General features: G+C 41.9%; 1 protein-coding gene across 2 annotated transcripts in view; it reads left to right on the forward strand.

The window, feature by feature from the left end:
• The window catches only part of B3GLCT (beta 3-glucosyltransferase), a 116,723-nt gene that overhangs the window by 28,850 nt on the left and 74,248 nt on the right, over window positions 1–13,625 (forward strand). For both annotated transcript variants that reach the window (XM_044249546.1, XM_044249547.1), the window contains exon 4: window positions 883–992. In XM_044249546.1, coding sequence (XP_044105481.1) covers window positions 883–992 — 110 coding nt within the window. The remainder of the gene's footprint in view (window positions 1–882; window positions 993–13,625) is intronic.

Below are 13,625 nucleotides of genomic sequence, written 5' to 3' on the forward strand. Positions count from 1 at the left end.
GAAGTAGAGTAGAGATTATGGAGTTATTTATTTGCAAGCTGTAGTGACCTGATGGGATGGAAGTCGTCACTGTTGAGTGTCACCTTAAAGACCCATCCAAAACATTCTTGAGGTGGTGTTATTAGTTTGCTAGGTTTGCTGAAACAAAATGCCACAAATTGTGTGGCTTAAAAATGGAAATGCGTCTCACAGTTCTGAAGGGGGGATGTCTGAGCCCAAGGTGTGGGCAGGGTTGGTTTCTTCTGAGGCCTTTCTCTGTGACTTGTAGAAGGCTGTCTTCTCGCAGGGGCTTCACATTATCTTCCCTCTGTGTATCTGCATCCAGATTTCCTCTTTGTGTAAGGACACCAAATATACTGGCTTACGTCCCCCACCAACAACCACACTTTAACTTGAGTGCCTCTTTGTAAAGACTTGATTCCAAGTAAGGTCACATTCGGAGGTCCTGGGGGGTTGGACTTGAACCTGTGGTGTTTGAGGGATGCCCTTCAACCCATAACAAGCCACGGTGCAAGGTAGGGTTATGTGTGACTCGTTAGAAGGCTAATGGCAAACAAGATTTTCAGCTACCGGGGAGGCTAGTGTTGTAGACGTTTTCCTACTTTCTCACATTTACCAGTCGTGCTTTCAACAGACGCAGGAGCAGGTGCACATTTGTTACTGAAGATTTGATGGAGTACAGTGAGCTTATTTGCTAACTTCTAGGAAGGATGTTTCAGAGATCAGTTCAAAAAGAGATTTTTGTCGCTATGATTACATTTAAATGGATTTTTTTATGGCCCGAAGGCTTGCCTTGCAGCTTTTCTTTTTTAAACTTGCTTTTAAGTTTATTTCAGTTGTTGAAAAATAAATACCTGAAATCTTTTTTTTTTTTGGTTCTAGATTTAAAAGGAATTGTATTTGTCATCCAGAGTCAAAGTAATTCTTTTCATGCAAAGAGAGCAGAACAGTTAAAAAAAAGCATCTTAAAACAAGCGGCAAATCTTACACAGGTATGTAGTGATGGCTGGGATGTCTGCTAGTTACTTGTTTGTTGTTGCTTTCATTTTTTCCAGAGTACTCCTTATGTAGAGAATCCATTTTATTTAGATAGGAGTAACTCTTCTGACTTGTTTTGTTTATTTAATATCAGCTTGTTTAAAATGTTCTTGTTAATTTCGGATGCTCAAAGTCTCATTTTCTAAGTTCTTATTTTTTTAAATTTAAGAGACTTGCATAATTGTGTAGGACTATTGTGGTTTTGTCATAAAGTGTGATAAAAAGAAGTGGAAGGAATAACATTATAAAAGCAGGGCTTAAAATAGCAGGGATAATTAATATTCAAAATTTTAGTACCAGGTTCTTAGGCAATTTTCATGTTGAAATAATATTTTCATTAACCTTAGTGTTTCCTCCATGAGTCTCTTAATCTGTTTTTTAATTGGATATCATTAATTGAACTTTTGGGTTGATTTGTAATGCAATATCCAAGAAGGATTATGGAGAGAAAGATCGACACATGCAGGTACATATTTTAATAATGTTTAAAATAGGCATGAACTGAATCTAAAGCTGCTATGAATAATGCTGGAGGTTTGGGTAAAGGAAGATCTACCTTCTTGTCTTGCTATAGAGATGCTTTCTTTAGCGGAGCAAAAAACATTCCGCCAACCCTGCTCACTACACTGCCTTGCAGTGGCCTTCAAGACACACGTGCTTGTCTATAGATGAAGGCCATCCCGCAGCTCTGCTGGCAAGAACTCTTTGATAGGAGATGTGTGTCTCTGATGGATTGCTTTCTTTCTGTTGGTGGGTGCCGGGAAATGAAGGATTGTAAATAGCCATGGACAAATTAGCCTTAATGTTATTCAAGGCTGAGATAGTGCTGAGCATAAGGTTTAGTTGTGCTTAACCTTTAAATGCTTTACCTATAAAATTCATCCAACTTCCCAGGATCCTTATAAGGACAAGTCCTTACCTACCCTCCTTGGAGCATCACAGCTTCTCAAGGGAAAGGAAAGACTAGCATGCTAGAGACAGATTGTTTTTTGGTAATTGGAGATAGACGCTGGTGATGAGTTTAAAATACTTCTTTGTCTGGTTATGCTGAGTGAAATAAGTCAAGCAGAGAGAGTCAATTATCATATGGTTTCACTTATTTGTGGAGCATAACAAATAACATGGAGTACAAGGGGAGTTAGGAGAAGGGAGTTGGGGGAAATTGGAAGGGGAGGTGAACCATGAGAGACTGTGGACTCTGAAAAACAATCTGAGGGGTTTGAAGTGGTGGTGGGGGGTGGGAGTTTGGGGGAACCAGGGTATTAGAGAGGGCACAGATTGCATGGAGCGCTGGGTGTGGTGCAAAAACAAGGAATACTGTTATGCTGAAAATTTAAAAAAAAAAAGAATAGAGACATTATAATATTTTTCTGATATTAAAGTCATTGAAAGAATTAAAAAAAAATACTTCTTTGTTCAGAAACCCAACTTTGGAGATTTCCTTCTACTAAACCTTGTCTGATTTCGTCAGAGAGACAGACATGAAGCAACCTTGACTGGATGGCTTTGTTCCATTTGCTCTGGTAAAGCACTAGTGGAGTGGCCAAATGAAGGCCAAGGCAGAGAGGATGGGGAATGTGTAGGCTGAATAATCCCTCAGTTGGGTTCAGGCAGGCATTAATGGAATTTAGTTGAATTAGGCCTTGGCAGTTGCCTCGGATTGCATAATCAGTAATGACACCAGGACAGACTTATGTATCACTTACTCATGAGTTAAGAGCTTGTGTATCTTTATGTAACCATGTGTCCTTGTTCTCAGAAATACCTTCCCTCTCACAGAGGGAATCATGTCTTTTAGATTATGTATCTTCCCCATTTAATCCACCTTGTTCTGCTTTTTCTTCCTCCTGAGCACCTTAAACAGAATGGCTATTCAGCCTATGGCAGTGGAATTAAATCAAGAGGAAATTGAACAAATTAAAATGAAAATTGGGTTTAAGTAAATTATTTTCTCTATTTAAAATTTTGTGGTCAATTCTTAAATTGATAATGGTGGACCCCTCTCATACCTCTCTCATAAAATAGCTCTTTTCCTTCTCCCAGTGAAACAACAGAATGTGGAGAAAAGAGTTGTATAAAAAGATGGAGTATGAGTTGGTGCTAGGAAAACAGGATCTCTTGAATAAGTGAGTCTTCGAGAGACGATATGGAGAAGAAGAAAATTCACTTGACTACGTTAACACAGACAACATAGCAAATGAGTTAAGGAAGGTGGGGGTTTACTTCCACTCACAAATAGTCCCATGGGTGTGTGGGCTGGAGATGGGCAGCTCTGTGCCAGAATCCTTCTGTTTGTTACTTTACCATCGGCTAGAGTGTCTTGTCCTCATTGGCATGGCTGGAACTACCACAGCATTGGCATTCTGGTGTATGCAGGACAACCACTTTCCTTTTGAGGTTTTGTCCCTGAAGTGGTATATGTCTTTTCTTTCATTTCTCCCTACATCCCACTGTCATGTGGGCACGTGTTGGCGGCGAAAGGTAATCTCTAGTTGGGTGGTCTTTGGATCCAGTCAAAACGCAAGGAGTTCTAATCGCTGAAAGGAGGAAGGTGATTATAATCACTAAAAGGAAGAAGAGACAAATTGACATCACTGCTAAAGTCAGGACATTGTTTACACACCAAGGACTCCCCTAGTCAATAGAAGAATTTATCTATGAACCTCCCATTCATTCACTCATTCATTCAGTATTTACAGAGCAAAGCACTGGCCACGCAGGCATCAGCAGAACGTAGTCCTTGTGCTTGAAGAGCCCACAGTCCAGGAGAGGAGATAGGTCCATACATGGGCAATTTTAAAGCAAGGCTGAAGTGTAGAAAGACAAATACTGCATGATTTCATGTACATGAGATATCTAAAAGTAGTCAGATTCATAGAATCAAAGGCCAGCGCGGTAGTAACCAGGAGAGGGGGAAATGAGGAGTTTACAACAGGCCGAAAGTTTCAATTAAGTAAGATGACCGAGCTCTGGGGCTGGCCCTCCAGCATCGTGCTCTGTCGTGCACTAAAAAGTTTTTGCCTTGTTGCAAGGACAGAGCTCATGTTAAGTTGTTCTTGCCACAGTACAATAAAAATAAATAAAAAATCAGGCACTACGAGTGAAATAAGTCAAGCAGAGAGAGTCAATTATCATATGGTTTCACTTATTTGAGGAGCATAACAAATAGCATGGAGGACAAGGGAAGTTACTGAGGAAGACGGGCGTTGGGGGAAATTGGAAGGGGAGGTGAAGCATGAGAGACTATGGACTCTGAAAAACAATCTGAGGGGTTTGAAGCGGCGGGGGGTGGGAGGTTGGGGGAACCAGGTGGTGGGTTTATAGAGGGCACAGATTGCATGGAGCACGGGGTGTGGTGCAAAAATAATGAATACTGTTATGCTGAAAATAAATAAAAAATAAATTAAAAAAAAAAATCAGGCACTAGTGAGGTTAAAGAGGAGGGTGGGAGCAGGGAGGCTTCTTTGTAGACAACCAGGGGAAGGCAGCCAGGGTAGAAGCACAAGTGTATTGCCCAGGATGTGGGGTGGTACAGGTGCCACAGTCCAGAAGGTTAGGTAGGGACTGACTGCAGATAAGCTATAGGTCTTCTTAAGGGTCCAGGCCTTTCTCAGGGCCTCTCGGGGGATGCTCTGGGCATTTGAGAACTATTTCTTTGAGATCCAAGACATTTAGCATCTCTGGCCCCTGGCAGTACATGCAGGAGGAACCCACAGTCCCTGTTACTACAAGCACTGCCTGTTGAAAATGATTGGCTAGGGGAGAGCCATTAGGGCCTCCTTTTGTCTGCTCTGTATTTTAAAACCATCACTCCAGTGGCTGTGAGGAGGGCAGCTGAACAGACATGAGCCCAGGGTAAGGAGCCTCATCTCAAGTCACTGGGAATTGTCCAGAATGCTGCTGCTGAAAATGTGGTTGCAGACAGACCTCTGCTGGTGCTTCACCACAGGCAGTGTGAGAGGCACGGGGCCAGGGGCGAGGGGTGGAGCTGGCGGGGTGGTGGTGGTAGGGGATGTGAGGCCAGAATGGGGGCGGTTGGGGTGAAGGGTGGAGAAGTCAGGACCAGTGTCCAGGTCGGGCTGAGGTGGGGTGGAGCGGGGCCGCCATCTGAGGCAGAGGCTGGGATTCATGGGTTTGCAGGGTGCGAGAGGACTGCAGGTTTCTGCCCATGACATCTGAGGTGGGGGTGTCGCATGCTGGAGGCTGGATGTTTGTTTGCTTGAAACTCAGGAGGACAGTTTGGCCAGAAGGTGGGATTTGGAATCAGGAACATATGTAGGCAGTGGCAGAAAGCTTGAAGGTGCTTCTTCCGGGGGGGAAGTGGGACTGTGGGGGAAAACCAGGGTTTGGGGACTGGGCAGAGCGTGAGCAGCCCTCTGGGGAGGTAGGAGGAGTGCGTGAGACACGCAGAAGGAGCACGGTCTGATGTCAGGGACGCTGAAGGAATAGCCTCTCGAACAGTGATCGCTGCTGTCTTGTTACCCCTACCGAACTCGTAAGACAGGGTCTCAGAAATGGCCATGCCACTAGGTCATCTTGCTGTGGGGACTCCTGCCCATGCACTTACTTCGGGAGGTGTCCCCACTTCGGAGCACTTTGCTGTTACTGGTGCTCTTGTTATTGTTACTTTTCTTAATGATGGTTAAAAAAGAAAAAAGCAAAGCATGTAAAATCTGCCCTCAACCATTTTTAGGTGTAAATACCGTAAAGCACATTCGCTTTACGAATGTGCAGAGCTTTTTGTCTTCTCCACAGAAACTGGATGCATACCCATGGTACAACTCTACATTTCCCTTCCCTCCATGCTTGATAACCCTTGGACGTTGTCTCTATGCATCCGACGGCTCTATGTACCCTTCGTAAGTGGGCTCATAGAGTATCTGTCTTTTTTCGAACAGGCTTATTTTACTTAATGTACCGTCCTCAAGGTTCATCCGTGTTGTAGCCTGTGATGGGGTTCCCTCCCTTTAAAGGGCTGAATGTTTGTTGTTACTTTGACAAGTAACAAGTCCGCCACAACGGACTGCAGGATGGACAGCACTTTCTGGGATGCTCCTCTGGTGTCTCCCACAGGCTCCCCTGCAGTGCCCTTTCTCCTCCAGGGCATCTGTCCTACCCTCAGATTCCAAAGGGAGGCGAGCCCTGCTCTGTACTTCTCTTTGTATCCCCCACAGCTCCTCATGTTATGATGCACGTGGACATTTTTCACTGATAGATTTTTCTCAGCTTTTAAAGCTTAGAAGGCAGTTCCACTTCACTTCCGTATTTAACTTTCCTAGCACTTTATTTTATGCTTTTGTTTTCAGTTTGCTTATCCTTAATTTTTATTGTCCTTTCCGTGTACACTTTGCATGTTCCACGTGTTGAGTAGCTGTCTCAGATTGCCACTAGGTGGCAATATTGGTTTTACGTTTAAAGACCCGTAATTAAGCAACATCATTAAGCAAACCCTTCTTCTCCAGCATTTAATTTCTATGATAATAAATGGCGTCTAGACTAAAGCAATAAGGAAACTTCCCTTTAATTATAAGATAGTCTACTTTTCTTATTCTGAAATTCTTTCCTAGGATGGAAGCCAACTGTGAATACTGAGGTAGTTATGACAAAACTTTAATGCTTGGATTTAATTTGCTCACAAGATCCTGCCTTTTGGTAATTGAAATGGCCGGAGACATTTTAGAGTCTGCAACTATACTGGATACTGGTTCATTTTTTTCTTTTTATAGCGGTGTTTTTTTGTTTTGTTTTAATGGTATACATGTGATTTATTGAATTTTAAAGGTTGAATTTTAAAGAATTTAAAGTTGAATTTTAAAGATCCAGAGATAGTTGACAGCTAATACAGGGTTTGCGGACAATCCTGGTGGCAGTATTGGGATACCCTGACCTAGAACTACATGAAAATAGAGCAATAAGGTTAACTTCAGAAAATTAATTGCTGAGATCCACAAAACATGTAGGTGGGCCAAAGTCCCTTTCAGAGGCAGGTATGACTCCCTACTTAAAAATTTAACTAGAACTCGTTCTAAGAAATTGACGTATTTTTGAGAAAGAATTGACAGCTCATTCATCAGCCACAGAAGGAGAATCTAAGGCAGAAGTTGTCAGGGCATCCCTAGCTCTGTGGTGGGGAGCATGCTCGCCCCTTTGAGGATGGGTCAACTCTATGGTTTGGCAGATGCGCGCTGTACCTCAGTTGAACAGGATGCCTGGGGTTCTCATGTCACTGGGGACCTGAATCAGGAAGTGTTCAGGTTGCAATCTGGGTTTTCCCCATAGATTTGCCCTCCATGAGCATTCACAAAATTTTCTTGCTAAGGGTGGAATCAACAGTAAGTTTTATCTTTGAATATTTATCTGATAGCCCAAAATATCTATTCCTCCTACACTGCCAGATGTCTAGAACTGCTGTTTGTTTATTCATTACCCTTGTCAGGTTGCACTTGACTACAAAATCTGCCAAAAATTAAGGTGCAAAAATTTAATGGTTTCTGTGATTATGCATCTGCTTCTAGCTGTTCTCTTTGCTTTGGCAAGTTGTTACCTAGGCCTGTTTTGCCTCAAAGTGCTAAAATGTGGTCTTATTAAGAACACAAACATTTTTCATCATTCTAAATGAGAATATAAAAACAGGAGCCTAAACTAACTTTCCGTCTGAAACTTAGTACTATACTGGGAGTTGTTGCTAGAGTGTTGAAACTCTTTCCCTTATTTCTAAACTACATTGGGTCATTTTGAGTTGTTCTGTCCATCTCCAGTTTTGAAGCTTATAAGACAGCTTATAATGGCTCTGTGGTTTACATTTGGATGTTTCTTCCAATCAGTCAGCTAGCAGTCTTTACCAAGTGCTCTTCTATGTGCAGAGTACCGTTCTTGATTGCTGGGGAGTGACAGGTTAGAAAGATCCTCGAGCTCTTTGACTTCCTTATGAGGTAGGAGGTAACTGCTTCATAATAGAAATGACTATATCATTAGGTAGATGCTAGACGTCGAGATAAGCATCTTCAAAAATTTATCCAACAAATATTAATTGGTCATCTGTGGTTGTATTAGGTACTTAAAAATGTGAAAGGTACTTCAGGTAATACAGAGGGACCGTTAGAACAGTGGTGCCTATTTGAAACCAGTGAGGAAGTAGGACAGTATGTAAGAAGCATACGTTTATTAACGTCGTGTCCATTGTGCATGTGAAGCCTGAGAGGGTAAGGAAACAAGACATGTCAAACCAGGTAAGAAAGACAAGAAAAATGAGCTGGAGGGCCGTCAGCTGAGAACTTAGAAACTGAAACTGGAAGACAAAGGCAAATTGTCAAGAAGGCTTACTGTTAGGACACCAGGTGGAAACTGGGATTTTGGGAACAGTTTGGACGATGGGTAAGGATGTGTTCACAGTGCACGTGTACTGGTCTTTTTAGACTGGAATGGATGGAAAGGAAAGTCAGTGAGCTGGGGAATGTGGTTGGTGAGCACAGGGTTCCTAAATGCGTATCTGTGGATACGAGAATTCAGATTTTGAGGAAGTGCTATTTTTTCCCCCTCAGGTTTTTTTCTCCCCACATAACAGATGGAGGAGTAGCGTGAGGTTACAAAGATTAGCTATTTAAAGAGGTGCACAAACAAAAGGCCGCGTGCAGGTGAGGCTGGCAGAAACCTACAAGGCGAGTTTGTGCCACAATCTTTTAATTAATCAGGCACTTGAGTGTGTGTTCTTTGAGACACGTACTATGTGCATACTATATGTGCATCAGTTATGATTTGACTTCTGTTTCTCCAACCTAAGAAAATTCCTTCTTGAATGGACATTTGTGTGAAAATACTTGCATATATATGTATTTTTTGTTACCTGGAGTGGGAGCAAAGAGCTTGGATTCTGGTAAAGACACTGCGGGAGTATCTTGTTCTTGTATTGTTGATGGAAAGGCGATCCTCTGAATGTCGTCTTCTCCCTCATGGGACCTGGGATCCAGTAATCAAGGGGAACTGAGACTATGATCATCTGTATTAGCTTCAGATGTCTTAGGTCTTAATACTTGCCTAAAGGTATGGAAACCAGTATTGTTCTCCAAAGGAATTTCAGATAAGATTAAGTTGGAAACAATAAAGGAAAGAATATAAAAGCATCCTGGTGGTTTTTTTAGTCGGTTCTAGTAAAATAAAAATTGTTGAAGACTCTAAAGCTTGAGCTTCAAGGAGACTACAGGGCAAGGGTCATGCTTGATTGGGGAACCACTTTGAGTGAGGAAATCAGCCCCTGTAGTAGTGAGTGCAGGGGGGAGGGGGGCCCGAGTTCGCAGTGGAGGCAGGACCCGAGACAAATGTGGGCAGAAGCACAGAGAAATTATGGTTCTGTTTTTTTTTTTTTTAAATTTTTATTTATTTATTTATTTTCAGTGTTCCGAAATTCATTGTTTATTCACCACACCCTATGGTTCTGTTTTTAAGGCAACCTGCAAATACAGAAAAGCAAGTTCAGAGGTGGGATATTCTTAGAAGACTTTTGGGGGGACAGGTGGGGGGACGTTGTAGCTGTATGCATTGCAATTGGCAGTCGTAGGATTACATTTTCTGCTTTGGGCCAAATGGAGCCAAACTACCTGCTCAGAAACTCCCCCTCTACCCTCTGAACTAAATAGCTTTTGAAAAGAACAGACACTTAAAATTTTATTGTCTTCCTTTGTGGTATGAACTTTATTTAAAACCTGGAAGAATCTCAACCTTAACAGATAAATGATAATTTTTTCCCTGTTCACAGAAAGTTTTGTAAATCACTATTTGCTTGAGGAGAGTTAGTCTACAGACTTTGGTTCATTAGTTTAAAAAACAAAAACAACAACTTTATTTCCATAAGATAAGCCAGAACAAAAATCTTTCAGTGTGAAGAAGCTGGAGAAAGAAAAAAAAATGGTTTTTTGTTTCCTGTTTTTAGAAAATTTTTTTTATTGTCAAGGAGACAGCATGAGGCACTTCACTGAAAGGTTAGCTTTGACTGTGTGTGTCTGGGTATCACTACAGTTCTCTTTTTAGGTGAGAGCAGTTGGATGCCTACTGAAGATTCGATTCGTATTCGTACAAAAAATGAAGATTTTTTGTAGTAACTGATGGGTGTTAAGTATCACATTAGTTGTTTATTAAACTGGGGACTTATTACATCACATTTGCATTTTACATATTACATATGTATGCGTATGTATACATATTACATATTTACATTATATTACATTTATTGCTGTTGAGGAAGAATTTATTCATCCACCCATTCATTTAATAAGTCTTTATTGAGTGTTTACGTTAAGCAAGGACCTGGGCAAGATGCCCCAGGAGAGAATAGGACATTGAGACCCACGTTGTTTCAGAGGTGGTAACTCCGCAATGATGAGTTCATCCTACTATGGAGAAGGCCATGCTGTGAGCATTTGTTCTTTTTAGCTGCCTAGCATTTGAACCCCTTCCTGGAGAACTCTATCCCGGATGAGTCTGGAAGAAGCTGGGGCTTGGCCCAGTAAGAACATCAGACAGACATTGGATCTCTCCAGGGTCGGGGGTGCAGCTTATGTTGCAGTGTGGACAGTCAAGACGTTGCCACACAGGACTGTGCCTGGAGCTGGAGGCCTGCGGAAGCCATCGCTTTAGAGCTCCTTCGTTTGGTAGTTACACCTGTACCCAGTGGCTAGAGGTGACATTGGGGACCAGCACATGCAGGTGTGCAGAGGACATAAAGTGCTCCTTGGGGACAAGGTGCCAGTGGTGGGGCATGCCCAGCAGGCTGGCCCCTTCCAGCTGAGTGGTGGTGTCCCCCTCCACCAAGCTCATTCTGATAGGCAGCACACTGCACGTTGCTGTGTGAAGCCACAGCGACATCACTCTTTAAGGACACAGGCAAAGAAGCACCCAGCCCTGCCTGGAAGGTCAGTGAAGGCTTTGTGATGGCATTTGAACTGAGCCTTGAACAAATAGTAGACTTTGCTAGGGTGCCTGGGTGGCTCAGTGGGTTAAGCCTCTGCCTTTGACTCGGGTCATGATCTCAGGGTCCTGGGATTGAGCCCCGGATCGGTCTCTCTGCTCAGCAGGGAGCCTGTTTCCCCCTCTCTCTCTGCCTGCCTCTCCTTCTACTTGTGATCTCTCTCTCTCTCAAATAGATAAATAAAATATTTTTTAGAAAATAGTAGACTTTGCCAGACTCCTACCTGGGGCAACTGTGGGGACGCTTGATGGAGGCAGTCATCGTGAGTCTTGCTGGTTATTAGGGAAAGGGGTGAATACAAGGAAAGGGAGCCGCTTTGCGAGCCAGCTGGTGAGCTTATGTGGAGAAAGGTGTGGTTGCAGAAACTAGTGAGGCATCTGATCTATGGGTCCAGGGTCTGGAGCAGAGACAGAGAGCTGGAAACTGGGGCAGTATCACAGCTGCCTTTTTTTTTTTTTTTTTTTAAAGATTTTATTTATTGTTGGTTGGGGGAGGATCAAGGGAAGGCGCAGAGGGAGAGGGACAAGCAGACCCCACGCTGAGTACCAAGCCTGACATGGGGCTTGATCTCAGGACCTGAGATCATGACCTGAGGCAAAATCAAGACCTGGATACTTAACTGACTGAGCCGCCCAGGTGCCCCCAGAGTGAGGATTCTGATGCAAGTACTTTGGTTCTAGAAATCAGATTCTTAAACAATGAGCTGTGCTGCCTTTCATGAATAAATGAATGATTAGTTATAACAGATTTATATGAGCTATAAAAATGTACTTAGTAATGCATTTCGAAGTAAATAGTTAATAAAAATAAATTTTATAAATAATGAGGTAATAGCTTTCTTTTATTAGGAGAAGATAAGGGTAAGACAGGTATTTGGAAAATACAAATATATCTATATATATTTTAAATAGAGGCCCAGGTTCTTGGAATATATGTTATTACAGCATCACATGAAATCTGGTTCATAAATGAATACTGAATTTTTAAAGACTAGTAAATCTGTCTGATATGTGTTCCAAACAGCATATCAGACATCTTTATCATCATCCTTATAAGATATACCTCCTTCTTATGGGAGAAGTTACAACAATAAACAGATGATAATTTTCATCATAATTCATGTTTTGGTCTAAAAGCTCAGTTCAGTGGCTAAGACATATATAACAGTTGGAATTTGGAAATGCAGTTGAACTAGAAACTTTCTTAAAACAGGATTCAGTCTTTCAGAGCCACTGCCTCATCCTGAACAAATGTCTTGGCTTTTGCTTTCAAATTTAGTACTTGGTCTGAATGGTGAGACTGAATTAGACCACTAACTCCTGTACCACTATGCTTTGAAGTAAGGTAATGAGCAAGTTACAAATATTGGGAAACAGTCCGTCAAGAAGGGAAAAGGCAGCAGCATGAAGTTAAATTAGTTGAATTCTTTCTGGACAGAGGTACAAAGAATCAAGTGATCCAAAACCAAATTAGCCTAATAATTAAAGTTATTTTTGGTATTAAAATATTAATCTGTTGCCATCCATGTTCAACTGTTGACTCTTTCATTTGTCCTGTTAGTATTTCTAGATATAAAACTTTCATGATTTTACTTCCATATCAATGATGATGGGCTCTCAGGGCACCTGGGTGGCTCAGTGGGTTAAGCCTCTGCCTTCAGCTCAGGTCATGATCTCAGGGTCCTGGGATCCAGCCCTGCATCAGGCTCTCTGCTCAGCAGGCAGCCTGCTTCCCCCTTCCTCTCTGCCTGCCTCTCTGCCTACTTGTGATCTCTGTCTGTCAAATAAATTAATAAAATTTAAAAATAATAATGATAGGCTCTCTCCATTCGCATGCAGAGAGCATCATTAGAATGCTCAGCTGTGGAATCAAACCCCTTGGCCAAATACGGGTGATGGATTTGTGTCAGAACCAGGGAGCCAATTAGAGTGTTAATTTTGAAGGTGATTGTTCAGAATTGTTAGGGGCTTTAAGTGTGAACGTAAGCTTGATATATGTTCAAAGGAAGTACTGACTGCATGTCCAGTAGGCTTTCTGACCTCCAAGTGCTTGTTAGGGGACCAGTCAGTCGATGCTGATGACGGAAGTGAAGATGGACTGGTTCAATGAAATAAATAGAGTTGACATAAAAGTCAACTGTTACTGTTCAACTTGTTCATTTTCTTTCCTTTTTCTGTCATTTGCCCACAGTAGGCCCTTTTTAATTTTTAGCCCGCTTATGCTTGCCTCTGTTACGGCATTATCTCATTATTGAGAAAGCCTTACTTTTTAGGTTTGAGATGGTAGTATTGTCGCATGAATAGGCATCATTTAGATTGACAATAGACAGTTCTATACGCATGGGTGCTTTTACTATAGCTTTTATTCCAAATGGCACTGTGGATACAATATTTTCTTATTTTCTTTCCCTTTCATATTTCCTTTGAAAATTCTCTCAGTCATTCGTCCAATTACATATTAAAAAATTTGCATTGCATGTAAAAGTGCTGTAAGCTGGTTATGGCAGCCGAAAGGAAGTCTACATCTCATGGTGGTGTTATTTATAATACACAGGTAGAAAGAGCATTAATTATTACAATTCTGAGTAGTAAAAACTGAGATAAGATCATTTGATAGACAATTTTAT

The sequence above is a fragment of the Neovison vison genome, chromosome 5, assembly GCF_020171115.1.
Source record: "Neovison vison isolate M4711 chromosome 5, ASM_NN_V1, whole genome shotgun sequence".
NCBI classification, from domain to species: domain Eukaryota; kingdom Metazoa; phylum Chordata; class Mammalia; order Carnivora; family Mustelidae; genus Neogale; species Neogale vison.